Below are 26,880 nucleotides of genomic sequence, written 5' to 3'. Positions count from 1 at the left end.
CAGGAAGCCCCCCCCACCCTCTGGGCCTGCTCAGCTTCAAAATGCCAAAGCAAGAGGAGGGACCAGAGGCGCCAGGAGTGCAGGGGCTTGCTGGCAGCCAAGGGTCTCCGAGCCCCAGGAGTCACACGAGTCTCATCTGCACAAGTTCCCTGACAGGGCAGCTCTCCAGCACATGCCATTTCCAAGGACAAGATTTAAGGCTGTGTCAGAAGTACCAAAGCTCCAGGAATCCCGCCCTCTTCCTTTCCTGAAGACCTTTGAAAATGCCCACACCCGCAAGACCAAGAGGAGCCTCTGTAATATATAAATTAATGCCTTTATTGAACATCAATAAACTGTATATATAACTATACAAAATGTTTCCTTAATACAAGATGTCACTTGCAATATACACACCAGTGTACCTTTAAAAATGTAAACATCGTCCTTGTAGGCCCGCCTGTCAGGGCCCCGGAACACTCTGGGAGACAAACTGGTCAGGCCGAAGCACCCCACTCAGCCCAACAGGCAAGGCCATTACTCACAGTCCCTTTGGAGACATTGTTAAATTGCCCGTGAAACAGGTGTCACCCACCAGGACAAACAGGAGGCTAAAGAGCTGCCCAGGGCCAGGGGCATCCTCCGGTCCATCCTTGTGTTCGAAGCTGCCCTCCAGTGCCCCACAGATGCGCATGGGGGCGGGATTGTTGCATAGTTAGTCACACCTCTGGAAGGTGGCGGAGGGTTCCTTGTGGGAGCAGTCTCCTAAGTGGGGTGGGGGAGCTTCCATTCATCTGTCCGCTCTGTCCTGTTCTCAGCAGCTGTATCCACACAGCCCTGGAGACACGAGCCCAGAGGCCAACTCGGGAAGGCCCAGGAAGCAGCTCCAAGGCCACCTTCGGTCCACTGTCCACAGGAAGGCCGGAGAGGCTCCTTCAAAGCCCATGAGGCCCCCGGGGCGCAACACCAGTCAGCAGCCTGCAAAGTCCACGGGGCCATGCAGCCAGGCATCAGCGGCTTCTGTGGCGGGGCGGCGGACGGGGCGCCTTCCTCCTGGATGGGGGAGGCAGCTGGGGTGGTGGCAGGCTCAGCGGGGGCCACCCGAGCAGCCCGACTCCTGGTGCTTGTGCAGCAGGGACATGCGGGAGAAGGTGCGGGCGCACCTCGGGCACTGGTACTTCTTCACGTCCGAGTGGGTCTGCAGGTGGGCGCGCAGGTTGGATCGGTCAGCGAAGGCCCGGCTGCAGTGGGGGCAGGAGAAGGGCTTCTCACCTGGGGGAGGACAGAGGGAGTCACGCTGGGCGGCGGGGCCTTTCCTGAAGGGCCCTGGCCGCCAGCAGATTGGGCCCAGAGGTCTGCAGTTCACAGGGAGACAGTGGCGTTCCTGAGGGACCCGGAGCAGTATTCTGGCTGCTCTGAGCCTCCTCTCATCTGTAAAATGGGGCTCACTCCCACTCACGGGGTTGGTAACCCAGAGAAGCAGGACGGCCACATGCTCTTCCCGTCACCAGGGACCTGGGAAACTCTCAACAGATCAAGACTCAACACTTTGATCCTTCTGTGGTCCTCATATTAAAGCTGGTGCAACTAAGGCCCAAAAGTTAAGGAGCATTTTTGGGGTTACCCTGCAGGGCTCCTAAGCCCTTGATTTTGACCAATGCACATACTGCTCTTGGTCAGGAGAAGCTTTTTACTAATCCTGGAGTCAAACCTTAATTTACACTGGGGACAAAGCTTAAGAGCTGGCCTAAGACTACTCGGGAGCCTGAGGCAGGAGAGTCACAAGTTTGAAGGCAGCCTGGACGACTTAAGGAGACCCCGTCTCAACGTGAACTAAAAAAGCTCAGGGGCAGAGCACCCCCGGGTTCAGTTCCCAATCCCACGTGTGCATACACACTCGTCCACATGTGCACGCACACTCACACATGTGCACACAGAAAGAAGAGAGTGAAGAGGCAGCTTAGGAGGCTTACCTCAGCGCTGCTCGGCCACCCTCTGGTCTGGTTTTGCGCTGAGGTCTAACCCTTCTGTGCTTTGCCAATGAGCTACATCCTCAGCCCTTTGTTTGTTTACTTTGAGACCCTTTTAGCTAAATTGCTGAGGCTGGCCTTGAACTTGCGATGCTCCTCTCTCTTGCTGGGATCACAGGCATGAGCCACTGAGCCCGCTTCCCTCATCACAAGGCTACTGGACTATCCGCCCCCCATCAGGCTGAGTCCCAGAGGGCAGAGGCCTCCCTTAAGTGCATTCCCAATTGAGGCTACAGAAACCTGCAGCCCAGACACTCCACCTCCCTGGCCAAAGATGTGGTAGGAAGTCTTGCACGGGAGGCAATACCCCTCAGGATTAAGTAGGTGCTCAATAAATGCATGTAGAATAAATAAACCGGCTTTTAATAAAAGGAATCAAAGATAATGCCTTTTCACAATCCCTGCCCCACCAAGAGGATACAGTTTCCAAAACAGTGACAGTGTTGTGACATTTTGTTTTTCCTTAGGCATATAGCTTTTCCAAATAAAAAGTCCTAAGGCTAATTCATTAAACAAAAAAGAACGGGATTCTCTAGCTCCCAGCCCCAGCCTGATATGCCCACAGGCCATGACCTATCAAATTCCAATGATGGCATTCAAGAAAAACTGAGAGTGCATTAATCCCATCACCTACTGAGTGCTCGGCTGGGTCCTTGCTGGGAGGGCGGCCAGGACAGGTTCCAGGGGCCCCACCCACTCAACAGGTTGCCACTGGGCAGCCAAGAGCAGGCTCCGCCCACAGGACCACACAAGGGGAGGGGGAGGAGAGAACTCGAGATGGGGGGCTGCACCGGCCACTGCCACTACTGAACTAGCCCTGGGGCCGCCTGAAGGGTCTGATGGTGGCCTTCTCCCAGGTCCCAGTAAAGCTCTTCCTCATTCACACCCTGAGAACTAGGAGAGGACCAGGGGGACGAGAAGAGGACAGAGCCCATCAGTGAGCTGGGGACCAGGGCCCATCCCCCAGTTAGTGCTCAACCAAGGAGGAAGGGATCTTTTAGGGTGTGAGGGGGTGTGGTGGGGTCCGAGTGCACCACAGGACCCCCTCAGACACCACCCCACCCCACCCCCACCCCCACCCGTCTCCAGACGCCTTTATGGCGCTCCGGCAAGTGTGAAATCGGCACCAGGCTGGCGGGGACAAAGGCTGCTGAGGGGGGCACTGTACATGCGATACCCCCGGGATTAAGGGGGCCTGTCACACCATGGGCCAGCAGCTGCGGCGGGAACAGGTGCTGGGCACCACTGCCCCGTGCACCTGCTCCGCCCTTCCCACCCACCCACTGGGCCCACCATCGAGGCACACAATGGGGTCCTCCAGGACAGCGAGGTGCATTTCAACGGCCTTTTGTGTCTGAGCCAGGCCTTTACATTAAAATGTCCGGTGGGACAGGGGAGGCTGGCGGCTCCCGGAGAGCATCCTGAGGGCCTCAACACCCCCAAAATAGGGCCCCCATTAGCTAGGCAGGCACCAGGAGAAAAGGCAGCAGTTGAACCTTTACATGTTAAAATCAGGACAATCTGTGCACAGAGAGAAACAGTCGCTAAGGAGACCTGCGAAGGGACAGGCTCCCCCAGACCACCCCCCTGACCCTCACTGTTGAAGGTCAGCCACCAGGACAGGAAATGACAGAGCTCAGCCTCCAACCTGGCCAGCTTGATCCCAATGCTCTCATGACCTTTGAACTTCCTCTCAAGTCACCCTCCAAGGATCACCCCCAAACACATCAACCTCCACCATTCAAGATCTGAAAAGGAAGGGTGCCTGCCCTTTCCTCATTTCTGGGAAGTTTTCCGTGTTGAAGTATTGTGTTTTTTGCAGACTGAGGACCAAAATCCCAGGAACTCATGCAGGCTACTGCCACTGAACTATGTACCAGCTGTTTTTTATTTTTAATCGTGGCCTCACCAAGTTGATTAGGCTGGCCTTAAACTTATGATCCTCCTGCCTCAGCCTCCCAAGCAGCTGGGATTAGGGTGTCTGCCACCACACGCAGCAGTCTGTATTCTGTATTGTTTTTTTTTTTTTGAAGGGATTGTGTTTTTTATCAGCAAAGTTGTTCCCCGATCTTCATGGTGGAATTGACTCAGGGTGAGGAAAACAGACCTAATAACCATAATTATAAACCATTATTATAAAGTGATTAGCAGTCTTAATAGCTACCCTACAAGGCATGTGCTATCATAATCCTAAGGCTCAGAGAGGTTAAATTGCTTAACCAAGGTCACACAGCATAGAAGCAAAGCAAATACCAACTACCATTTTTCTGAGAGCTTATCATGAACCAAGAGCTTTGCTCTTTCCACAGGCATTCTTTCATTTAACCTATACAGATACCCCACAAGGTAAAATGGGTATACTCATGCCCATTTTAGAGATGAGAAAACTAAGGATCAGAGAGGTGAAACATCATGGAAAGTTTAAGGAAGTTCTCAGGCAGGATTTAGGGCAGTGGTGGGGGGTACTGACAACATCCTGTCTGACTGAGGCAGGGTGGTTTGTGGGAGGAGGAGCAGGGTGGGTCCCTTCACACCTGGCCATAATAGCAAGGTGTTGGGTGAACTTTTCCCATATCCAGCTCCAAAATATTTAGCTAAGAAACTGCAGAAGAACCTGCCCATCAGCTTAGCTGATGAATGCTTCTGCCAAACATTTCCAAAGGGCCAGGTCCCTGAACTTGAACTAAGTTAGAGCCTTAGTTTCCGTGATGTCAAATTAAAAAAAAAAAAAAAAAAAAAAAGAATTAAAACGAACAGGAGAACAGCAGCCCAGAATCACAAAAGCCGGTCAGAAGGGTAGTAACCTGCAGGGATACTTACCAGTGTGGGTCCGGACATGGCCCTGCAGCAGCCAGGGCCTGGAGAAGGCCTTCCCACAGGTTGCGCAGACACAGGGGAGAGTGTGACTCCGAATGTGCATCTTGAGGGCGCCCAGGCTGAGGTATTCCTTGTTGCAGTACTTGCAGTTGAAAGCCTTGCGAGATTGGGGGTCCTTGGCCACGGAGAGCAGAGCCAGTTGCTTGGGCAGTTGGCCCAAGCCTGGGAAGGCAATGTAGGCCTCAGCCTCCAGGGAAGAAGTGGAGGTGGAAGAGAAGGAGGAAGGAGCTGGAGAGGGTGGGCTGGGGGGCTGCGAGCCCTTCCCGCTGTCCTCATCAGACAGGGAGGTCAGCTCTGCTGCCTGGGGGTTCTCCTGGGGCTGCAGGGAGGCCCAGCCAATGGGCTGCGTGTGGGGCGCTAGGAGACAGTCCCAGATGAGGGTGGGCAGCGAGGCGGTGGGGTTGAGGACCTCAGGAGGTGGGATGGCAGCCAGCAGGTGGGCCTGGTCGTAGGGCTGCTGGAAGGTGAACTCTGAGGAAGACAGAGAGGGACAGGGTCAGACATCAATTAAACTTTCAATCTGTCAACAAACATCAGCCCACTGAGGGCCACTACTAAGGACAGAGGCGGTTCCTGCCCTCCCACGCCCTTGCTCACCCAGGACACCACACCTGTGTCTCCTATAAGACAGACCCCCGACTTCCCAGCCCAGCTCGAGGGGGCCATTCCCAAGCCTCCCACTTCCTGTGTCTCCCAGGTCCCCAGCCCAAAGTAAGACCCCCAAGCCTGGTCTCAGCCCAGCTACCTGCAGATCCCCCTTCTACACCTCTCCTTCCGCCCCTCCCCCAACCCTCTGGACTCCGGACTCTTCATAGCCACTGGCCAGAGGACTCTCCTGGCACAGCCTTCTCCCCTGTCTACACTCGCGGAGCTTCTCTGCCTCTCGCCCCCCACGAAGCCTCCTGTGCCCACAGCACAGCCCTCCACCCAACCGCCAAGATCCGAGGCTCCAGATCCACCTGCCCCACGTCTCCGGAGCCCTGGCCTTTCTCCACAGGACATCCCTCGACTCAGTGTGGTCCCAGGACCTCTCCCTCAGAGGCCCCCCACGCCTGCGTCTCCCGAATCCCTCTCCGGGTCCAGCATCTCTGCTCACCGGGAGAAGAGTCTTGCAGCTCGCTGTAATTGGGCTTCCGGCGAGGGACCGAGGGCTTCCTGACGAGGAAAGAGCGCGGCATGGTGGCTGAAGCAGCCGGGGTCGCCGGGTCGCGCAGGGGCCGCAGGGAACACCACCCGCGAGGCCGTGCAGCGGCGCTGTGAGTGAAGAAGCCCGCTGCCTCCTTTAAATACCCAGCCTCGGGGCGGGGCCATGAGCGCCACGCCCCTTTGTCAACGCAGCACCAATCGGAGGCGCGCGTCCGCCAAAGGCCACGCCCCAAGCAGGTGCTCGGGGGACGGGCTGGGTTCGCGCCGCGTGGCGCTGGGCGCCCGGCTCCGGGCTGGTTCCACTCCTCCGAGGCAGGCTGTCGGGGCGGGACGCCGGGCGCTGGGAGCCCTCGCGAGGCCGGACTCCCGCCGGACACCCCGTGCTCGCCAACTCAGCGCCCCGCGTTTGAGCGCCTCTGGTGCCTGGGACCCCAATACCCGACCTTCCGAAACCTGCCCGCGCCCCGGGCTCTGGAAGCGGGCGGAGAGGTCCTCCTCCGGCCGGCACCTCGCAAACAGCGTGGCGTAGACGAGACAGTGCACACTGCTGGGGCGGATGCGAGGAAACCGGCCCGCGCCGTGGCTGCTGGCCACGTGAAGGGCCACCGGCTTTTTGCAAAGCAGTCTGGCGTCGTGTGGCCAAAATGCGCTCGTCCCTTCACTTGGCCCTCTAGGAGCCAGGCACTGTCCCTGGAGCTGCGGCGGCACCAGGGTCTCTCCCCCGGGGAGCTCCTCGGTCGGCGGGGGAGACAGACGAAGTAAACAGGATTATAACGCAAAGGGAGCTGGGCTAGATGGAGGGGGGCTGGGGGAGAGACAGGACGCTGTGACCGTCTAGAGGCTGGTCACCTGACGGGGTGGGGGCGCGCGACTTTCCAGAGGAAGTGAGGAAATATGGAGGGGGAAGGCCCGAGGTAAGAATCAGTAACTACTGCAGAGCCACCGAGCTGCTCCCGGGGGTGGGAGGAATCAGGTTTGCCCGCCTCCAGGGCTTCTGAGTAGTTTGGACTTTGCCTCAAGGGCACTGGGGAGCCAAGGAAGGATTTGCAGCGAAGGAGGGACCTGTTTAGAGTTTCGTTGGGAAAGATGGCTGTGGGCAAGCCTAGGGCAGAGGCAAGCCCTTCACCTGAGAATCAGAGGCCTGGTGTCTCAAGGATCCAAGAAGCTCCACAGAGGACACCGTCTGATTGGCATGTGGGATGGGCCCCGTGAGGGAGAGCTGCACTCGGGTTCCAGCTCCCCTGTGAGGTGTGCCGGGCCCTGGGGTGGCCACAGAAACAAATCCCAAGGCCCATGGTACTGGTTTTCACTTGGAAGGCAGAATCATGACAACCTCTAAGTCCTCCCCACACCAACAAGGAGACAGGCAAGTGTCTGGGATAGCAACTGAGAACAAATCACCCTCCCTCCTCTGACTGGTGAGGGATGCAGAACACATCGCCCTCCACAGCCCTTCGGTTCCACAGGAGGCTCCACTTGGAGCCAGAGGGAGCAGCAGATTGCCCCCCCACCACCACCGCAACCCTCACTCAGAGGAAAAGCCCATATCCTTGCCATGACAGCTTGGTCCTGCTGATCCAATCCCTGCTCACCTTCTCTTCAGCTCTCTTCCTCCCCCATGCAACAATGATTTCACCCAACCTCCTCTGTTCCTCCCACATCCCAGCCCTTTCCCACCACAGGACCTTGGCACCTGCTGTTCAACCTCCCTTCTCACCAAATCTCTCTCCCATAGATCTTCACCTGTCTACCTTTATTTTCATTCTTTGTTCCAGCAGCAATTTCACTAAGCAGCCACCCTCATTAGTAATGAGAGAAATGCAAATGGAATCCACAGTGAGATGTCATTTCACGCTCACCAGAAGGACAAAAGCAAAAATTTGATCAATATCAAGTGTTGATGAGGATGTCAGGGCTAGCCAGAGTGTCAACGGGCACAACTACTTGGGAAAAGTTTGACCTCAGTTAACAGGTGACTCCTCTCCCAGCAACCGGCGGCCTCCCAGGGGTTCTCAGCCCTGGCTAGCGCACAGTAGATTTCCCTACAGAGTGTTTAAAAATACTTAAACCTGGGCCCCACCCCACCCCCACATCCTGATTTGATTATCTGGGGGTGGGGCTTCTGGCATGAGCATTTTGAAACATCTCCCTGATTCTTCTAAAGAGCAGCCAAAGTTAAGAACTGCTGCCCAGCCCCAAACCAGACCAAACAAGAGAAGGGTCATTGTACCCTTGGTCCTATTTTAAAAGAAAAGAAATGGATACCACCCAAATGTTTATCAACAGAAGAGTGGATTAAGAAAACTGGAAGGGGCTGGGTTTGTGGCTCAGTGGTGGAGCGCTTGCCTAGCCTGTGTGAGGCACTGGATTTGAGTCTCAGCACCACCTATAATAAATAATAAAGGTCCATCAACATCTAAAAATATGTGTATAAAAAATTGTAATGCAATCCTACAAAAGAGTTCTACCCATAAAGATGAATCACACATGAACTACAACTCCATGCGACAACAGAGATGAATCTCAAACACAATGTTGAGCAAAAGAAGTTAGAAACCAATGCACCACAGATGGCTGGATTCACATGTGGGCCAAATGCGGGCACACTCACCCCAGTATTATTTAGGGATCCACACATACAAGGCAGTAAAACTATAAAGAAAAGTAGAGATCTGGAGGCTGAGGCAGGAAGAACGCTAGTTCAAAGCTAGCCTCAGAAATTTAACAAGGCCCTAAGCAACTCTGTCTCAAACTAAAAAAGCAAACTAGGAAATGTTTAATACAAAATTCTAAATGGGGTTAGGCTGGGAAAGGAGGAGCTAAAAAGAGGTTGCACAGGAGGTTTAGAATTCTGGTGATGTTCTGTTTTCCAATCAGGGAAGCATCTTTATTATTAGTGTCTCTCTCTTTCTTTTTGGAAGTTCTGGAGACTGAACCCAGGGGACTGGACATAGGAGGCAGGTGCTTTATCACTGAGCCACATCCCTAGCCTGTTATTAATCTTTAAACTGTACACAGATAATCCAACCCCGTTGGGTGTGAATGATATAAAGACACATGAGCACACACACACAATATGTGCGAGGCCCTGGGTTTGAGTTCCAAAACCTCGAAAGAAGAAAAGAAAGAAGGGAGGGAGGGAGAGAAGAGCGGGAGGAGAGTTAGTTACTAAGTCACCTCCTCCAGAGAGTATAAAGCCAGACCCCACCCCACCTCAGCACCCAGTTTCTACCCAATTATCCTATTCTGTTATCTTCAAAGCAGGTAGCAGGTAGCGGAGCCTCAATCAGGTGTTTGTTGAATGATTTCCAACCCCACCTTTTCCTAGCTGGGTCACAAAGTGGCTCCCATCACGTGAGGATTTGGGGAAGGGTAAACCAGCCACGGGCCCCCACAAGCTCCAGGCACCCACTGCCTCGTTTTCCATTTTCCCCCAAGGGTTCCAGCACCTGCGCTGGGGAGGGAGGGCGTGGGGACCGGGCGGGTCAGGAGGTGGAGCACCACCCTCCTGGGCTCAGCGCAGGTCCGAGGGACTCAACCCCGTGAGCCCCGCCCTCCCGGGGTCTGCGTGAGGGCGAGGGCGTGGCCCTTCTTGCAGGGGAAGCCGAAGTGACTTTTTTTGTTTTTATTTTTCTTTCTTTATTTGTTTATTTACCAGGAATTGAGGCCCTGAGCCACATGCCCAGCCCTTTATTTTGGGAGAGGGTCTCGCCGAGTTGCTCCTGCCCCAGGTCTGCCCCACTGTCCTGGTCGCGGACCTCCGGCGTCCTCTGCTGGCCGAAGCGCCTCCCGGGGACCTTTCATGGGGGTGAAAAATCAATCCGTTGTTTTGGAGAGGGGTCCCGGACTATTTTATGTGACAAGGCTCTGGAAGGAAGATAAATCTGAACAGACATCTGCATTTTCTTTCCCTCTCCCTCCTTTTCTTTCCTTCTTTCCTACCAGGGATTAAACCCAGGGGCACTTAACCATCAAGCCACACCCCAGGCCTTTTTATTTTTTGAGATAGGGTCTCGCCAAATTGCTTATGGCCTCGCTAAGTTTGAGGCTGGCTTTGTTGTTGTTGTTGTTTTAAATTTTTCGTTGTAGAGGGACACAATACCTTTATTTATTTATACGTGGCGCTGAGGCTCGGACCCAGTGCCTCGCACATGCTAGGCAAGCACTCCGCCACTGAGCGATAACCCCAGCCCATTGAGGCTGGCTTTGAACTTGCTATCCTCCTACCTCAGCCTCCGGAGCTGCTGGGCTTGGGCCACCACACCTGCGACATCTGCATTTTCTACAGATGCCAATCCACCATGAAAAGCAAAACTGAAAATGTGACTTACAATCAACAACCAAAGAAAAGTGTTCAGTACTATTTTTCCCAGTGTCTTTTTTTTTTTTTTTTTTTGAGGTGGGGTACCAAGGATTGAACCCAGGAGGCTTTACCATTGAGTTACATCCATAGCCCTTTTAATTTTATTTTGGTACTGTAGATTGAACCCAGGGACACTTAACCACTGAGCTACATCTGTAGACATTTTTTTTTAAAATATTTATTTATTTAGTTATCGGCGGACACAACATCTTTGTACGTGGCGCTGAGGATCGAACCCCGGCCGCACGCACGCCAGGCGAGCGCGCTACCGCTTGAGCCACATCCCCAGCCCCGACATTTTTATTTTTTATTTTGAGTCAGGGTCTCACTAAATTGCTTTGGGCTTCACTAAGTTGCAGAGGCTGGCTTTGAACTTGCTGATCCTCCTGCCTCAGACTCCTGAATGGCTGGTATCACAAGCATGGGAGCTGCGCCCTTTTTAGAGCATGGATTATGCCAGAACCACACAACTATCCAACAAAAGGGCTCGTGATGGACATTTAGGTTAGATTACAATTTTCTTTTGCTACTACAAATAATATGGAATTTTCAATAAATGACTTATACACATATTTTTGCACTCCAGGTGTAAATGTCCTCCAAAAAGGTTAGACTAAATTATATTTCAAGCAGGAATTGAGGGCTCCTTTTCAAAATAGCTGACAGAGACTATTGTCTTTTTTTTTTTTTTTTTTTTTTTTTTTTTGTACTAGGGATTGAACCCAGGGATGCTTTACCTCTGAACTAGAGTCCTTTTTATTTTGAGACAGGATCTCACTAAACTGCTTAGGGCCCACTAATTTGCTGAGGCTGGACTGAGACGTCATCCGGGCCCTCGTCCTCCCAATTTGCTGGGATTACAGGCCTGTGCCACCATGCCTAGCTGTCTAATTTTTTTTTTTTTTTATCTTTGCCCCTCTGAGAAGGGAACCTGGGTCTTCTAGCGGAGATTTGCATTTCATGTGAGCAGTGTTTTGCGGGGAGGCACCAGGGACTGAACTCAGGGGCACTCAACCACTGAGCCACGTCCCCAGCCCTATTTTGTATTTTATTGAGAGACAGGGTCTCCCTGAGTTGCTTGGCGCCTGGCTCTTGCTGGGGCTGGCTTTGAACTTCCAGTTTCAGCCTCGAGAGCTGCCTGGCAGGCGCCATCTTTTTTACATACTCTGAATCCGTTTCAGTTTCTCTGTGTTTTGAACCACTTTTCAAGTCCTTTTGATCACCAAGTTGATGAACTTCTCATTTCTAAAAGCTCTTTGTCTATCAGGTGAGCTGGTCTCTGTTGATTAGATCATTAATCAGTGAAGGGATCAATCCAGACTTGGCGAGTTAATCGGGACTGGAAGGAAGATATCGCCCAGGGAAAGTTCCTGTGTGTCAGGGCTCCACTGGCCCTTCATCCCTGATTTAAACCACAAAGCCTCACCCAGGGTCTCTCATTTGTCTGAAAACACAGTCAGCCTTGGGCCTTGCCCAGTAAATCAAACTCCCAGGGAAGTTTCTGGGTCAGGATTCAAGTCTTGGGCGTGGCCCAGAGCTGGCTCTCAGGAAGACAGGGGAGCCATTCTCCTTCCATTTGCAGAGGACTTGAAATGTGTGAGGTTCATTTGCACAGGTGTCCCCACAGCATCCCAGAGTGGACCGCATAAGGACCAGTTAATGTAGCACCAGGTGGCCATATTGCCCATTTGTCAAAAAGGAGGAGAAAGGGGGCTGGGCTGGGGCTCAGTGGTGGAGCGCTCCCCTGGCAAGTGTGAGGCACTGGGTTCGATCCTCAGCATCACATAAAAATAAGTAAAAAGGTATTATATCCATCTAGGAAAAAAAAAAAAAACCCTGGGTCTAATCCCTTTGACTGAACAAAAATTAGGAATTTTCAAATATATTTGTTCAAAAAAAAAAAAAAGGAGAAAGCTTGGGGGTCACCTTGGAAAGCGGAAGTTCCCCAGGGCCTGGAGGGTGGATGTGTGTGGGTGGGCGGAGCACAAAGCCAAAAGCCGGGCTCTCTGCACCTGCAAGATACACCTGCCACCCTGCTCACACCTGGGAGGGGCCGGCTGAGCTCAGGCTGAGCAACCCTTGGAATCTCACTCAGGTAGAGCACACCTTCCCAGGTGGTCCCCAGGTGGTCCCCTGGCAGCTGCATGGTGGCGGGTTGCTGTGTGTGCCTCGGCCTCTCAGACCACTTGCTTCCAGCTTCAGCCAGGGTTGGTAGAGCTGTTCCTCTGCCTGCCTGGCAGGAGGCTAAAAGTACCCGTTGGGCCTCCTCCCCTCTGTCATGGATGGCCGCCTTGCTCACTTCTAGAGAGCTCTGAACCACAGAGGATGAGCATAATGCCAAGGAGGGGATGCTGGAGATGGAGGCACATGCTTAGGACGCACAAGGCCCCCGGTTTAAGCCTCAGTGAACACAAAAAAAGCCAACAAAAGCCAGGGATGGTGGCGCACACCTCTAATCCCAGCCACTAGGGAGGCTGAAGCAGGATTGCAAATTGGAGGCCAGTTTTAGCAAGACATTGTCTCAACTGGGGAGATAGCTCAGTGGTCCAGCACTCCTGGGTCCAATTCCTTTCAACTGAAAAAAATTAGAAATATTCAAATGGAAAATTGTGGTCTCTTTTTCACTTTTTTTTTCCATGTGGGGCTGGGGATCAAACCCAGAACCTCACACACGCTAGGCAAGTGCTCTACCACTGAGCGCCAGCCCATGTTTTTCACATTTTTTAAAAAATATATTAGCACTTACCACATGTGTACAAATGATGGCAGAGCACGGATCCCAGGTACAGCCTAGTCCAACCACTACAGTCCTGAGCCCAGAGAAGCCCCTTTGCCTCAGAGGTATACACCTACCAGGTGAGGGTCACCTCAGCAGCCCTCCCGGCAGGCAGGCAGACAGGCACGTGCACACCTCCCAAGAGCAGCCCCTCTCCTGACTTCAACTGGCTTTTCTCACTTATCTTGAGATAGTGTTGCAGATAAAATAAGATGCCCAGTAAAATCTAATTTCAGATAAACAACAAAGGTTTTTAGCATAAGACTGCACAGAACATACACAGCTCTCTGAAATTTAAATTTAACTGGGCCTCCAGGTTTCTTTGCTAAATCTGGTGGCCTTGCTTGGAAATTGATTCCTATCAGCATTTAGAGCACAATCTAAAACCAGTCCCCAGTTGATGGGCAGTTAGCTTGTTTCTCATCTTTTGCTTTTCAGAACAATACTCCCAGAAAACCCTTGAGCTCTGACCTCATCTACAATTTATCTGTAGGGTGTGTTCCTAAAACTTGCTTGGTCCTGCCTGCATTCCTGAGGGATGCAGTTGGCAACCCCAGGCCCCTTCGTCTCCGGGAGAGCAGCACCCTCCCTTCCCCACCTTCCCACCTTGCTGTTTCCTCTGTCTCCATCTCTCTCTCTTTCTCACTGTCCTTCCTTAGGTGTGTCCCTCTGTCTTTCTATCTCCCCAGACTCTCCCAGTCTCTGTCTCTCACCCTTCCTCTTTTTGACCCAGCAGCTCTACTTACAAAATAGCCAGTCAAGCTGGCAAAGATGTGCGGTGTCTGCAGAGGTGTTCACACGTGGTCTATCACGCGTCAAACTGGAAATGACCTAAATGCCCACTGAAAAATTAAGTGTGCTCCATCCTTACAAGGAAGCATCAGGCTAAAATAATGCTGGCAGGTGACAGAGTGAAAGTCGGGGGCTACAGATGGGAGCTAAAGTATCAACCACTTTAAGTTCAACCAAAAAATATGGTGACCCGGAGTAATATCGACTATAATGGTTTTTGTTGTTTGCTTTTTGGTACTGGCATGGAACTCAGGGCCTCGCACACGCTAGGCAAGCACTTCGTCCCCCTTGGTAGATTGCCTAGGCTGGCGGTGAACTTGCCTTCTTCCTGCCTCAGCCTCCTGCATAGCTGGGATCACAGGTGTGCGCCACCACAGCCTCCGCTGAGGGGGTCTTGAAGGCTGTCTGTTAGGTGGAGAGGAGCGGATCACTTTTGCTTGTGTTTTTCTTTCCCTGTTATTATTTTTTAAGTTGCATCGCAGACTGGGCATAGTGGCACACACCCGTAACCACAGCTACTCTGGAGGCCGGGATAGGAGAACTGCAAGTTGGTGGCCAGCCTAGGTAACTTAGAGAGGCCCTGTCTCAAAATAAAAAATAAAAAGGGCTGGGGATGTAGCGCCCCTGGGGTCCACCCCCAGTGTTGAAAAAAAAGTTGCATTATAATTTTTGCATTGTAATTCTTTTAAAAAAATATTTTTTAGTTGTAGTTGGACACAACACCTTTATTTCACTTGTTCATTTTTGTATGTGGTGCTGTGGATCAAACCCAGGGTCTTGCACGTGCAAGGTGAGTGCTCTACCGCTGAGCCACAACCCCAGGCCACGCATTGTAATTCTTAACACTGTGCTTATTTGCTCTGTCATGCCCTAACTCCCCGTGTAAGTATATTTATTTACATATGCTATTTTTGGAAACATCTGGGTTGACTAGAGATGTCAGGACCCTTTACCCATGTAGGTATACTTATACCCTACAAATCTGCCAAGAACAAGGTCATTCTCTACATAACTGGTAAAATTATCAAAGTCAGGAAACCCAGTATTGATACATATAATACCATCGTCCACAATCAATTGTCCCAATAACATCCTATTTTTAATACTTTTTAATTATAGATGGACACAATGTCTTTTATTTAATTTTATGTGGTGCTGAGGATGGAACCCAGGGCTTCCCACGTGCCAGGCAAGCCATCGGCCACTGGACCTTAGCCCCAGCCCCCATAACATCCTTTCCAACCCAGAATCCAGGGCCCTTCTGTCACACCTCTCTAGTCCTCACAGAGCCTGATATCTTGGAGGAGTTCCGGCTGTTTTGCAGACTGACACTCTCGATTTGTACTTGCCTGACGTCTCCTTGAGACACCAGGTATGTTTCCCTGCCAGGAACCACAGAAGTGCTGGAGAACATGCCATCAGCTCACACATGCTAGGCCAGTGCTCTGCCACTAAGCTACAGCCCCGGCCCTTTATTTTTTATCTTTGAGATAGGGTTTTGCTAAGTTGTTTAGGGCCTCACTGAATTGCTGAAGCTGGCCTTGAACTTGCAATCCTCCTGCCTCAGCCTCCAGTTAATGGGATTATAGGTGTGTGCCACCTTGCCCAGCCACAACTTGCCTTCTTGGGTGGGACCAAGCATTGAGAGGTCTCAGGAAGGGATGAGACAAACAATGGTGACATTGGTTGCTCATCTCTATTTATTTAGTGGTACTAGAAATGGAATCCAGGCCCAGGAATGCTAGGCAAGCACTCCACCATACACTCCCACCCAGTAGCTCACATTTGTCACACCCTGATTCTGTGTCAGGCTCTGTTCTAGTGCTTTCCATGGATTATTCTACTGGGTCCCTATAATACTACGAGAAAGACATTTTTGTAAAGTCTCATTTTACAGATGAGAACCCAAGAACAAAGAGATTAGAATAATTTGTCAGGTCACACCTACTGAATGCAGATACTGGGACAGGAGACCCCATGCAGTCTGTGCTGGAGGCTGCAGGTCTAAGCTCAGGACTGTACTAGAAGTCATTCACTTTCTGGCTCCAGGACTCCTTCCCTCTCTGGTCTCTGCCCCCTTGGCCAAGCAACAGGAATGCAGTCAGCATCCCTCCTGCAGGGCTGGCTGAGATTGAGACCAGCTTTTCTGATATAACTTGAATGCCGAGTTTGGATCACCTTTCAGGAGCCAGAGAAGGATTAAACAAAATTGTCAGGAACCAGGGATGAAGAGGATGAGCATCACCCTCACTCCTCTATTCCTGGCACCCAGCTGAGCCTCATGGGGTAGGCAGCAGGCACAGTGGAAGGCCAGGAGATAACAGGAGAGGAATAAAGGCAGGAGGGGAGGGCTGTGGCTCAGCAGTAGAGCGCTAGACGTGCAAGACCCTGGGTTCGATCCCTAGCACCACATAAAAATAAAGGTACTGTGTCCATCTATAACTTAAAAAAATATATATATTAAAAAAAAAAAAAGGCAGGAGGGGAGTGGGGCACAGTGAGGCACACCTGTAATGCCAGTGACTCGGGAGGCTCAGGCAGGAGGATCATAAACTCAAGGACAGCCTGGGCATCTCAGACTATCTCCAAAAAGAAGATAAAAAAGGCTGGGGATGTAGCTCAGTGGTAGAGTACCCAAGTTCAAGCCCCAGTACGGGGGTGGGGGGCAGGGACTTTATGGAGAACCTGGGTGGGCAGCCACCTTAGCCTGTCCAGGAGTCTGGCTTCCTCTGTCTTCCAAGTTCTGGTTTTATTTGAGGACTTACTTCCTCAGAGAGATGCTGCCCCCTTCAGGCTCTCCTTACCACTGTCTGGCTCTCATTCTGGACGGAGCAATTACCATGGAAAGAAAATGGAAAATGTCCCCATGTAGTTCCATTTCGATTCTAGGAATATTTATTCAGTCTACTCAGAGTTAAGTATGGAAGGCCAAGGTGCAGTCAGGCACAGTCTTGTGCAGAGGAGCAAGACTGGGAGACAAAGCAGGAAGAGACGAAGCATGAGGACGGTCAGACGCGCTGTGAGCGGTGGGACGCTGGGCTGCAGGCAGGGGCGGGCGTGACTTCCTCACTCTTACTGTGCATCTGGGAAAAGCAGCAGCAGGACACTGAGGTGATGGGGAGAGGGAAAGGCACCATGGAGAAAGGAGGAAAGGTCCAGATACTCCTCTGGATCATGGTTTCTAGTTTCTTCATGAAATAGGAAGCGACTTATTGTTTACTAAATAGCTCCCATTTACTGATCCTCTACCATGAAGACTTACCAGTCTGCAATTAAATCTGAATGACGTGTGACCCCACAGTGTCCAGCTCAGGGCTGGTTCGTAAGTACATGCTATGTGTTCCTGAATACAAGAAACTGGTCAGTTTTCCACTACGAAAAAATCTTTTATTTTTGGCCAAATTGAATGTAAGCACTTTTTTTTTTGGTACCGGGAATTGAACTCAGGGGCACTCGACCACTGAGTCACGTCCCCAGCCCTACTTTGTATTTTATTTAGAGACAGGCTCTCAGTGACTTGCTTAGCACTTCGCCCTTGCTGAGGCTGGCTTTGATCTCGCAATCCTCTTGCCTCAGCCTCCCGAGTAGCTGGGATTACAGGTGTGTGCCACCGTGCCCCGCTAACTGTAAGCACTTTTATCATTGCAGATGACAATATTCAAATATGTACTTATTTTTGGATATATATATTTATATATAAATAATATTCAAGTATGTTTAATGTATTTATTTAAAATAAATGTACAAATTTACTAAGACATTTCAAGGAAGTTCAATCCACAGGCATTTTAAAAAGATATCTTTTAGTTACAGATGGACACATCTATTTATTTTTATGTGGTGTAGACTGAACAAATGCCTCACACGTGCCAGTCAAGTGCTCTACCACAACCCCAGCCCCCATGCATTGTGGACATCAGATTAACCGACATCATCAGGTACTCACTGTTACTTAACAGCATTTGAGGTACATCCTACTCCATTTCCTGAAGGTACCTGAGGACTGGCACTTTCTGTACCTATGCATAACACTAGAACTTGGAATCTCAGGCCTAGACAAAGCCCAGCTCATAAACTTGTCTCCCCAGCTCTCCTCCTGCAGTCTTCTTCCAGCTCAATAGAGATACCTCCACTGACCCATGCTCCCCTCTTGCTTTCACACTGCCTTCAATACCTAACCCAGATTTCACCACCACCACCACATGGATCCAGCCACCATCATCTGCTGATTCTTGCAGCAGCTACTCCTGGTCCCTGCTCCAAATGCAGCCAGGGGCCTAGGTCACTTAGGATCCCCCAATACTCCTATCTCACTGGGAGAAAAGCCAAGTCTGGGCAGTGGACTCTGCCATCTGTCTCCCACACCCCAACTTACTCTTCTCCCCACTCTGCCATGGCTCCTGGGCCTCCTCTGCTGCAGTGCCTCATTTCATTCTGGTCTCAGTGCAAATGTCACTTTCTTGACCTATGCTGGTAATGGTAAGTGCTTTTATTGCTAGCATATAAAAGACCTCAAGGAAATGAAAGCCCAGATCCCAACTTCCTGACCTGTAACCACAGTCCCAGACTGGACTGATGCTTAGGTAAAGGTGGCCTGCATGGGTGCAGGGCATGAAAGGACTCCAGGTGTCTTGGATAGCTTACTGCTGCAGTCCACTGCAAGATGGAATGAAACACAAGAGGGAGAAGTCAGGGTGGAGTGGGGACGCTGGGCAGTTTGGGCCATATTATCATCATTATTTGCAGTGTTGGGGATTGGACCCAGGGACTCACATGCCAGGCAAGTGCTCTTGCTCTATCACTGAGTACACACACCCTTTGGCTGGCCTCAAACTTGTGAATCTCCTACCTTAGCCTCCAGGGTAGCATGGGCATGTTAAAGTCCTGGGGCTAGGGATGTGGCATGAGACTCTGGGTTCAATTCCCAGCACCACAAAATACATACACGAATGAATAAATAAATAAATTTAAGAGTCTCTGGGACCAGGATGGGGAAACAGGAGGCAGCACAGCAGCAGAGTACCACAGAGCAGCACTATGGCCAGGGTTCCACACACTCTGCTCTCTGAATTCTAATATCCTTTAGAAGCAAATATCATTAGCCCCCTGTTCTGGAAGCAGCACTGGCTAGACGTCTGTTGGTGGCAGAGTGCAGCACTTAGAAGCACCCAGGACCTGAAATGTCAGCTTGCAGAAGGCTGCCCTTGAACACCTGCACTACTGCTCCACCACACATAGTGAAAGCTGTGTCTAAAGCCTCCTCTATGCGAAAATGTCATCTCTTGCCTCGCTGGAGCCTCTTAACTCTGAGAAGTGGGTGCTGTATCCATTTTAAAAAAGAGGACTGGCAGACCCCTGTGAAGCCCAGCTGGGAAGTGTCAGACCTATAACTGGAAACCAGGATGGACTCAGGGACAGAAAATTCCCCCAGAATAGAAACCATTTGGAGGTCCCCAGGTCCAGACTTCAGCCAATGGTATTCAATGAAAACAGGCACTACAGCTCACCAGCTGGATAAATTATGAAATTTATTTATATTTCACCTTTTAAAAGCCAGAACATAACAAATTTCACTTTCTGGAAAGTCATCTTATTAGAAATACATGAAGTGCACTTAATACAAGGAAATTAGTTTCTTGGTTCCACCAGTGAGATGTCCGTGCTCTTCTCAATCCCCTCCAATGAAGGGTTTATCAAACTTCCCTCCAAGTTTCTACCGAGACAATCTCAATTCAGGGAGGTCTGAGTGAACTTTTCCCAGAAGTTACAGTAAAGAAGCTGACCTTAACATGTATGTCCTCCCAAGTAATAACAAATCAGAAAAAAACTACATGGCCCCAAATGGCCCGTCTTTGCTGGTTATTAGGCAACTGCAGTTAGCTCTTATAGTGGGTGGGAAGAGCTCACAGCAGTAGGGTACAGGCCCAAAGCCATTTGCAACCTTGGCCACTGACCAGGAAAAAACTGCCATATTCAAACTGGAGGTGTGTGACACAAAAGAATGAACCAAATCCATAAGCCTTTTGGTCCATCAGAGATTCTGCTCCTATATATTAGCTGGCAGCTCTTAGTTTGGAACTAATATTCATGAAACATGCTCAGCTTCAAGCTTCTTGAACAGCTACTGAACCACGTTCCCAGTACACAGCTTTTATTAACTGCTCGTCAGAGGGCATGCTGTGCCTTGCAGTCAGTGTGTCTTGTAAGAGACAACAGGGTGCACCACAGCCCCTCTCGGAGTTGAAAGCCAGGGTTTTAAAACAGCAATTTGGATGGTGAAACAAGTGTCATAAAGAAACCATTTGTGACAGTAAAATAATGCTCAGTTTAATCTAAGTTACCAAGTAAAAGATAAAAGAACTAGTAGCCACCAGATCCCCCACACCTTTTTCCTTTTAATCATTTTATCTCCTTTTCATGCTTCAGGACAAGAATGTACACAAGCCCTCAAAGAGAAAGGTAAATGTGACCCAGTCATCTGAAAATACTTTGTTAGCTTGAAAACCAAAAAGCTATGGCCCTCCTGCTCTCTTAGCTGACTCCCTTCCCCACTTATGGAAAAATGCTGTTTAACTTTCCTAACCTAGAAACACCTCCACTAAAAATATATGGTTATACCTTATCCTAAAAAGGCACCATGCAGGCATTTAAGACTGAACCAGTTAATTCTAAGGGTTTGCAGGAGTGTAGCAAAATATCACTAATAAAATTTCCAGCATCAAATCATGCAAAACCCAGAATGTTCACCCCAAGAGGTTTCCTGAAATGTTTCCCAGGGTACAAACTTCAGCTTCTAGCAGCCACTGCCCACCCCATGGACAGGCAGCTCCACCACTGAGGAGTGTCAGCCCTGGTCGGCTGCACTGTGGCTACAGCTCATAAACCTCAGGGCAAGGAAAGGAGACGCTTGTTTCATTGTGCTATTTGTGACCCAGAAAAGGTCCTGGCTGGCTCAAAGGATCTGAGAGATGAATACTGGATGGAAGGAACAGTGTGAAACAAGAACACATGGAGGTGAAGAAGCTGGATTTTCTTCCAGAAGAGGCAGCAGAAGCTCTAGGAATTAACTGAGGACCAATGCGACTAGACCAGGTGACAAAACAAGGTTAACAGTGGGGAAGATAGCTTTGGCGAGAGCCCAAAGGAAAAGAGGGCTCTGACCTGGGGACCCGTTCCCCCCCATCAGAAGTGACCCTGTCCCAATGCCATGGCTCATTTCCAGGTCTGTTGTACAGTAAAGGTGTAGGAGTCAAAGGTTTCACACTTAACATGTAATGGAAGCTCTAGAACATGAGACGGAAAGCAAGGACTCTGCTCACTGGTCGATGATGGAGCGCTGCAACACCTGATTCATCATGTCCTCTTCATCAACATCGTAATCCTGAGGGCAAGAAACACACACTCACCAACTGTCCACAGCTGCACAGACCTTCAGCAGGAGAACACCCCAGCAATAGGGTCTAGTGAGAGCTGCCAGGGACCTCAGCCCATCATCTGCATTAAATGGACAAATTACTTCATCTCTCAGTCTGTGCTGCCTCCTCCACTGGAGACTGGGAGGCCTGGGCAGCACACAGAGCCTGCCACTGACAATAGTCAGCACGCTCAGTTTAGCTCATGGATCCAGAAGGCAGACACACGCAGACATATGCAGACTGAAGAGTCATTAGTAAGCACGGACCTCAGTGCCAAGGAAGGACAGGGGTTTCTGAGGGCCATAAGGTACAGCAGAAATACAGTAAAATGACTCTTCTTTAATGAGGCAAAATTATCTACTCGGGCACTTTTAGGAACTGTATCCATCATTACAGCACTAATGAAAAGGAAACTTATCCTGAAGTCTGGAGTTTTATTTATTTATTTTTTTAATCTTTTTTTTTTTTTTTTTTTTAATATTTTAGTTTTCAGCGGACACAATGTCTTTGTATGTGGTGCTGAGGATCGAACCCGGGCCGCACGCATGCCAGGAGAGCACGCTACCACTTGAGCCACATCCCCAGCCCAAGTCTGGAGTTTTAGACATTGTCAGACACAATACTTTTTTTTTGATACCAGGAATTGAACCCTAACACTTTTTATTTTTAATTTTGATACAGGGTCTGGCTAAGCTGCTGAGGCTGGCCTTGAACTTGTCATCTTCCTGCCTCCGACTCCCCAGCATCTGGGATTACAGATAGGTACCACCATGCCCTGTGTGTCCCCCCACATTGATCCCTGGGTGCTCTACCACTGAGCTGGCTTCTTTAAAAATTTGAGACAGGGTCTCACTAAATTGCCAAGGCTGCCCTTTAACTTTCGATCCTCTGCCTCAGTCTCTGAGTTGCTGAGATTACAGTTGTGTACCTCCTTGCCTGGCAAGAATAAATCTATGTTTTTTGCAGTGCTGGGGACCAGATACAGGGCCTCACACATGCTAGTTAAACAGTCTACCACTGAGCCACATCCCCAGCCCCGAGAATCAATATTCTTTTTGACAACCTAGGAAAGAGGAGGCTGAGTCAATAGGATCAGAAATTATAGGATAGCCTTGGGAATTTAATGAGGCCTTTTCTTAAAATAAAAAAAGCTGGGGATGTAGCTCAGTGGTAGAGCACCCCTGGGTTCAATCCCCAAAAACACACAAAGAGTAAACACTACTCTAAAATCCTAACTTGACACTGCAACATTGCTTCAAATCCCAGGCCCAGTGCATGCTGGGCAAGTGATCTATCACTGAGCCATACCGAGTCCTGGGCCTGCACTCCCACAACAACAATCAGCTGCGCTAGATGGCAGCATACCATGAGTCATGCCCTATCAGCTTACAAATTCTTTTGAGGACCATTTCTATTCTTTGCCTGGTCCTCAGGGGCATCTGAGCCTCAGGTTCCCAAACTAAGTTGTGTAACAGGCAGAAATTATACCTACAAAAAGAAAGCTGGAGGGCCAAGCATGATGGTGAACACCTGTAATCCCAGTGGCTAGGGAGGCTGAGGCAGGAGGATCTTCAAAGATCAAAGCCAGCCTCAGCAATTTAGCAAAGCCCTAAGCAACAGAGAGAGACCCTGTCTCAAAAAAATAAAAAGGACCAGGAATGTGGCTCAGTGGTAGAGAACCACCCCCCCACACTGGGTACAATATCCAGTCCCCCCAACCCTAGAAAAAAGTGGGGCAAAATGGGGGCAGGGCAGGAGCAAGCTTCACTGTATCGTTCTAGTAACTGTCAAGATCATCTCAACAGCACTCCGATCACTTGGCTGCCAGGAGAAGACACTGCACAGCTGCCATGCAAGGACCTGGGAGCTGTTGCATAGAGACAAGGCTAGATAACAGGCCCCCCTTCCTCTTCTCAGAGACAGTGAGAAGTTCTGCTGTCCCCTAGGGGAGAAATACGACTCACCACAAAAGTGTCATAGGAAAACTGGTGCCGGCGTTGGATGTGTTCTATGAAGTTGGCGCTTCGGTAGTTGGGGTCTCCCCAGGGCATTGAGGCACATATTGGACAGACCTTTCAACAAAGAAGCAAGATCTCAGGCACCTGACTTCTGAATGGACTCCAGCCCTCTGCAACCTGCTGGCTATCTCTCCTCCAGGATGGTTTTCCTGACACCTAGTGTGGAACACCTAGTCCTCCTTCCTGTGCACACCAGAATCCCAGAACACTTCAAATCTGTCTCCTGCTTCAATCAAATGACACGTGGGTGTGGGTGGTCACTTAAGTCATAGTATCATCCCTTCTGAAAGGCTACTGTAGTCAAAAAGGGGCCAGTCCTGTGGGGGTTGGAATATGGCCTTACAACCCAGCACACAAGCTGATCGAAAAAACCCAAGGACAACCAAGTAAATAATCAGATGAATTATGGCCCAGGAACAAAGTAAATGCTCAGATGACTGGGATCACACTAGAAAGCGATCCAACAGGCTGATTTGAGCTTTGAAGACTAGAGGTCCATGGAGAGGCAGACAGAGAAGCTAGCGGGTGGCAGCATCACATGATGGAGAATTCAGGATGGAGGATGGTATCATGCTTCAGCTTAGCGATGTAACCCTAGCCAACTGCAAGGCACACAGGGATAGAGGGGACTGGCAAGAGATGAATTTTGGATAACAGAGCAACAAGTGGAATAGGCAGCAAGCAGCTGTGGAGCTAGAACACAGCCTAGAGACTGAAGAGAAGATGGCTTCCAAAGTGAAGGGCTGAGAGCTTGAGAGCTAAGCAGCTGTAGAGGGAGAGGAACTAAGACAGAGGCCAGAAGCTGAAGGATAAAAGGTCTCAACAGAAACAAAACCACCAGAGGAACTTCAGGGTGCCAAAGGGGAAGGAAGGAGGAGAGAGGGGAAGCAAATCAGGCTGTCATACCAGAAAACAGGGGCTATCAAAATTATGAGTGCAGTTATCCATTGCCCAACTTAATTCACCTCCAAGACTGTATCTTATAAACATGCACCAACAGGGCTAGGGATAGAGGTCTATAGTAGAGCGCGTGCCTAGCATGCTCAATGGCCTGGGTTCCATCCCCAGCACTCAAAAACCAACCAACCAACAGATATACAGTTAAGCAAAAAATAAACACACAAAGATGTTAGAATTTATGACAATAATTTACTTTTTTTTGGTACTCGAAATTGAACCCAGGAACACTCTACCACTGAGCTTTTTATCTGGCTAAGTCTTAACCCAGTCTGGCCTTGAACTTTCAATCCTGCTGTCTCAGCCTCCTAAACCATTGGAATTACAGACATGTGCTACTGGACCAGCTTAGAACACTTCTCTCCTCTCATCTAGTGCAGCCAAAGAAGACATACTAGACTATCATTTTGGAATCATAAGAAAAGCAAAATAACAGACGTTATGACCCATCCAGACTGACATATGCTCATTGAAATTTTAGTAATCGTCTATGTAAAAAATATAAATATTGGAAAAATGACTATTTTGGGGTGAGAATAATAAATTATTTGTGATTGTCTTATGTCCTGAAAAGTTGATTTGTCACCATGGTATAGCATAGTTACCAAATCTGAATGCAGAAAAAACTACAAAACCATAAAGAAAGTGGTGCACACCTGTAATCCCTAATGGCTAGGAAGGCTGAGGCAGGATTGAGAATTCAAAGCCAGCCTCAGGAACTCAGGCTCTGAGCAACACAGTGAGATCCTGTCTCTAAATAAAATACAAAAAAAGGACTGGGGGGGCTGGGGCTGTAGCTCAGTGGTAGAGCACTTACCTTGCACGCATGAGGCACTGGGTTCCATCCTCAAAAAATTAATAAAAAATAAATAAAGATATTGTGTCCATCTACAACTAAGGGGAAAAAAAAAAAAAAAAATATATATATATATAAAAGGACTGGGGGTGTGGCTCTGGGTTGAATTCCTGGTACCAAAACAAAAAACAAACCAAAAAACCCATAAAGACTGAGAAGCCAGGTGTCGTGGTGCACACTTGTAATCCCAGCTACTCAGGAGGTTGAGGCAGGAGGATTGCAAGTTTGAGGTCAGCTTGGGCAACTGAGCAAGAACCTGTCTCAAAATAATATAAAAAGGTCTGGAGAGTAGCTCAGTGATAGAGGGCTCTGGGTTCAATCCCCAGTTTCACACACATACATAAAATAAATAAAAGACAGACTGATGCCAACTGATGCTATGGGGAAACATACTTAGGGGAAGGGTTGGAAAGAAGCTCCCATTTTTTTGAGGTGGTGGGGTTTTGGATTTAACCCAGGGCCTCACACATGCTAGCAAGTGCCCTACTATTGAGCTACATTCCCAGCCCTGGAGAGAGTTTTTTTTTTTTTTTTTTTTTTTTAAAGAGAGAGAGAGAGGAGGGAGAGAGAGGGAGGGAGGGGGGAGAGAGAGAGAGAGAGAGAGAGAGAATTTTTAATATTTATTTTTTAGTTCTCGGCGGACACAACATCTTTGTTGGTATATGGTGCTGAGGATCGAACCCGGGCCGCACGCATGCCAGGCGAGCGCGCTACCGCTTGAGCCACATCCCCAGCCCTGGAGAGAGTTTTTTTATAGTCCACTTTTCATATAATAAGCTATCAGCCAAGTAATCCCAGCAGCTCAGAAGGATCGAGAATTCAAAGCCAGCCTCAGCAATGGGGAGGCACTAAGCAACTCAGTGAAACTCTGTCTCTAAAATACAAAATAGGGCAGAGGATGTGGCTCAATGATTGAGTGCCTGAGTTCAACCCCCAGTACCAAAAAAAAAAAAAGCTATCTACAAAGAAACAAATTCTTAAAATTTCAGTGATGATGGAAAACAAGGACTTTTAATAAGACTAGCTGGGACACAGAGAACATGATGTCAGCAGGATGGTAGAAGTAGAAGCTGGACTCTGCAGAGGACAGAGCAGCACTGAAAAGCTACAATTTGGAGGGCAAAGAAACTTAATGCTATTAGAGAAAGCAAACAGGATCGGATATTCTTCCCATCAATTAGACAAGAAAGGCAATGTGCCAAGTCCTAGTCTGGGTCCTTTACCTAGACCAGAGAATACAGTTAAGAAGAGTGAGATGGACAGGTGCCCACCTGTTATCCCAGCAACTTAGGAGGCTGAGGCAGGAGTAACGGAAGTTCAAAGACAGCCTCAGCAAGGTATGAGACCCTGTCTCAAAATAAAAAATCAAAAGGGCTAGAGACATGGCTCAGTGATTAAGCACCCCAAGTTCAATCCCTGGTATGGGGAAAAAGGAGAGAGAAGAGCAAGATGTAGAAAGGAGCCTTTCCTCAACACAGGAGGGAAGGAGAGAGCCAAGGTACAAATTTGCAAACACAAGTGCTCTTGGGGACAGACTAGTAAGGCAAATGAGTGAAGCAGGTGCTGCATTAGCCCATCCCATTTAGAGGGGACAGCAACTACACAAAACTACTCAAATCTGGGCCTGAGTTGGAGCTTGGGCGTAGAGCACTTGCCTAGCACATGAGAGGC

At 49.6% G+C, this 26,880-nt stretch overlaps 1 protein-coding gene across 11 annotated transcripts in view; it reads right to left on the bottom strand.

The window, feature by feature from the left end:
* Positions 1-321: 321 nt before the first annotated feature.
* Positions 322-26,880, bottom strand: part of LOC308647978 (uncharacterized protein) — a 35,403-nt gene continuing 8,844 nt past the window's right edge. For 3 of the 11 annotated variants that reach the window (XM_081292605.1, XM_081292607.1, XM_081292606.1), the window contains 7 exons: positions 23,343-23,450; positions 21,283-21,344; positions 9,688-9,829; positions 6,410-6,764; positions 5,983-6,372; positions 4,830-5,357; positions 322-1,251 (listed from right to left, as the gene is read on the bottom strand). In XM_081292605.1, coding sequence (XP_081148731.1) covers positions 1,067-1,251; positions 4,830-5,357; positions 5,983-6,372; positions 6,410-6,764; positions 9,688-9,829; positions 21,283-21,344; positions 23,343-23,450 — 1,770 coding nt within the window. In that variant the 3' untranslated portion in view covers positions 322-1,066. Of the gene's footprint in view, positions 1,252-4,829; positions 5,358-5,982; positions 6,373-6,409; positions 6,765-9,687; positions 9,830-18,511; positions 18,620-21,232; positions 21,345-23,342; positions 23,451-26,880 lie in introns of those variants that run through there. The other 8 variants (XM_081292601.1, XM_081292610.1, XM_081292608.1 and 5 more) reach the window with 7 other exon arrangements.

Source organism: Spermophilus citellus (assembly GCF_964194105.1).
Source record: "Spermophilus citellus genome assembly, chromosome: 4".
Lineage (NCBI taxonomy): Eukaryota > Metazoa > Chordata > Mammalia > Rodentia > Sciuridae > Spermophilus > Spermophilus citellus.
The sequence above is the reverse complement of the archived record's forward strand: the minus strand, read 5'-3'. Positions and strand labels throughout refer to the sequence as shown.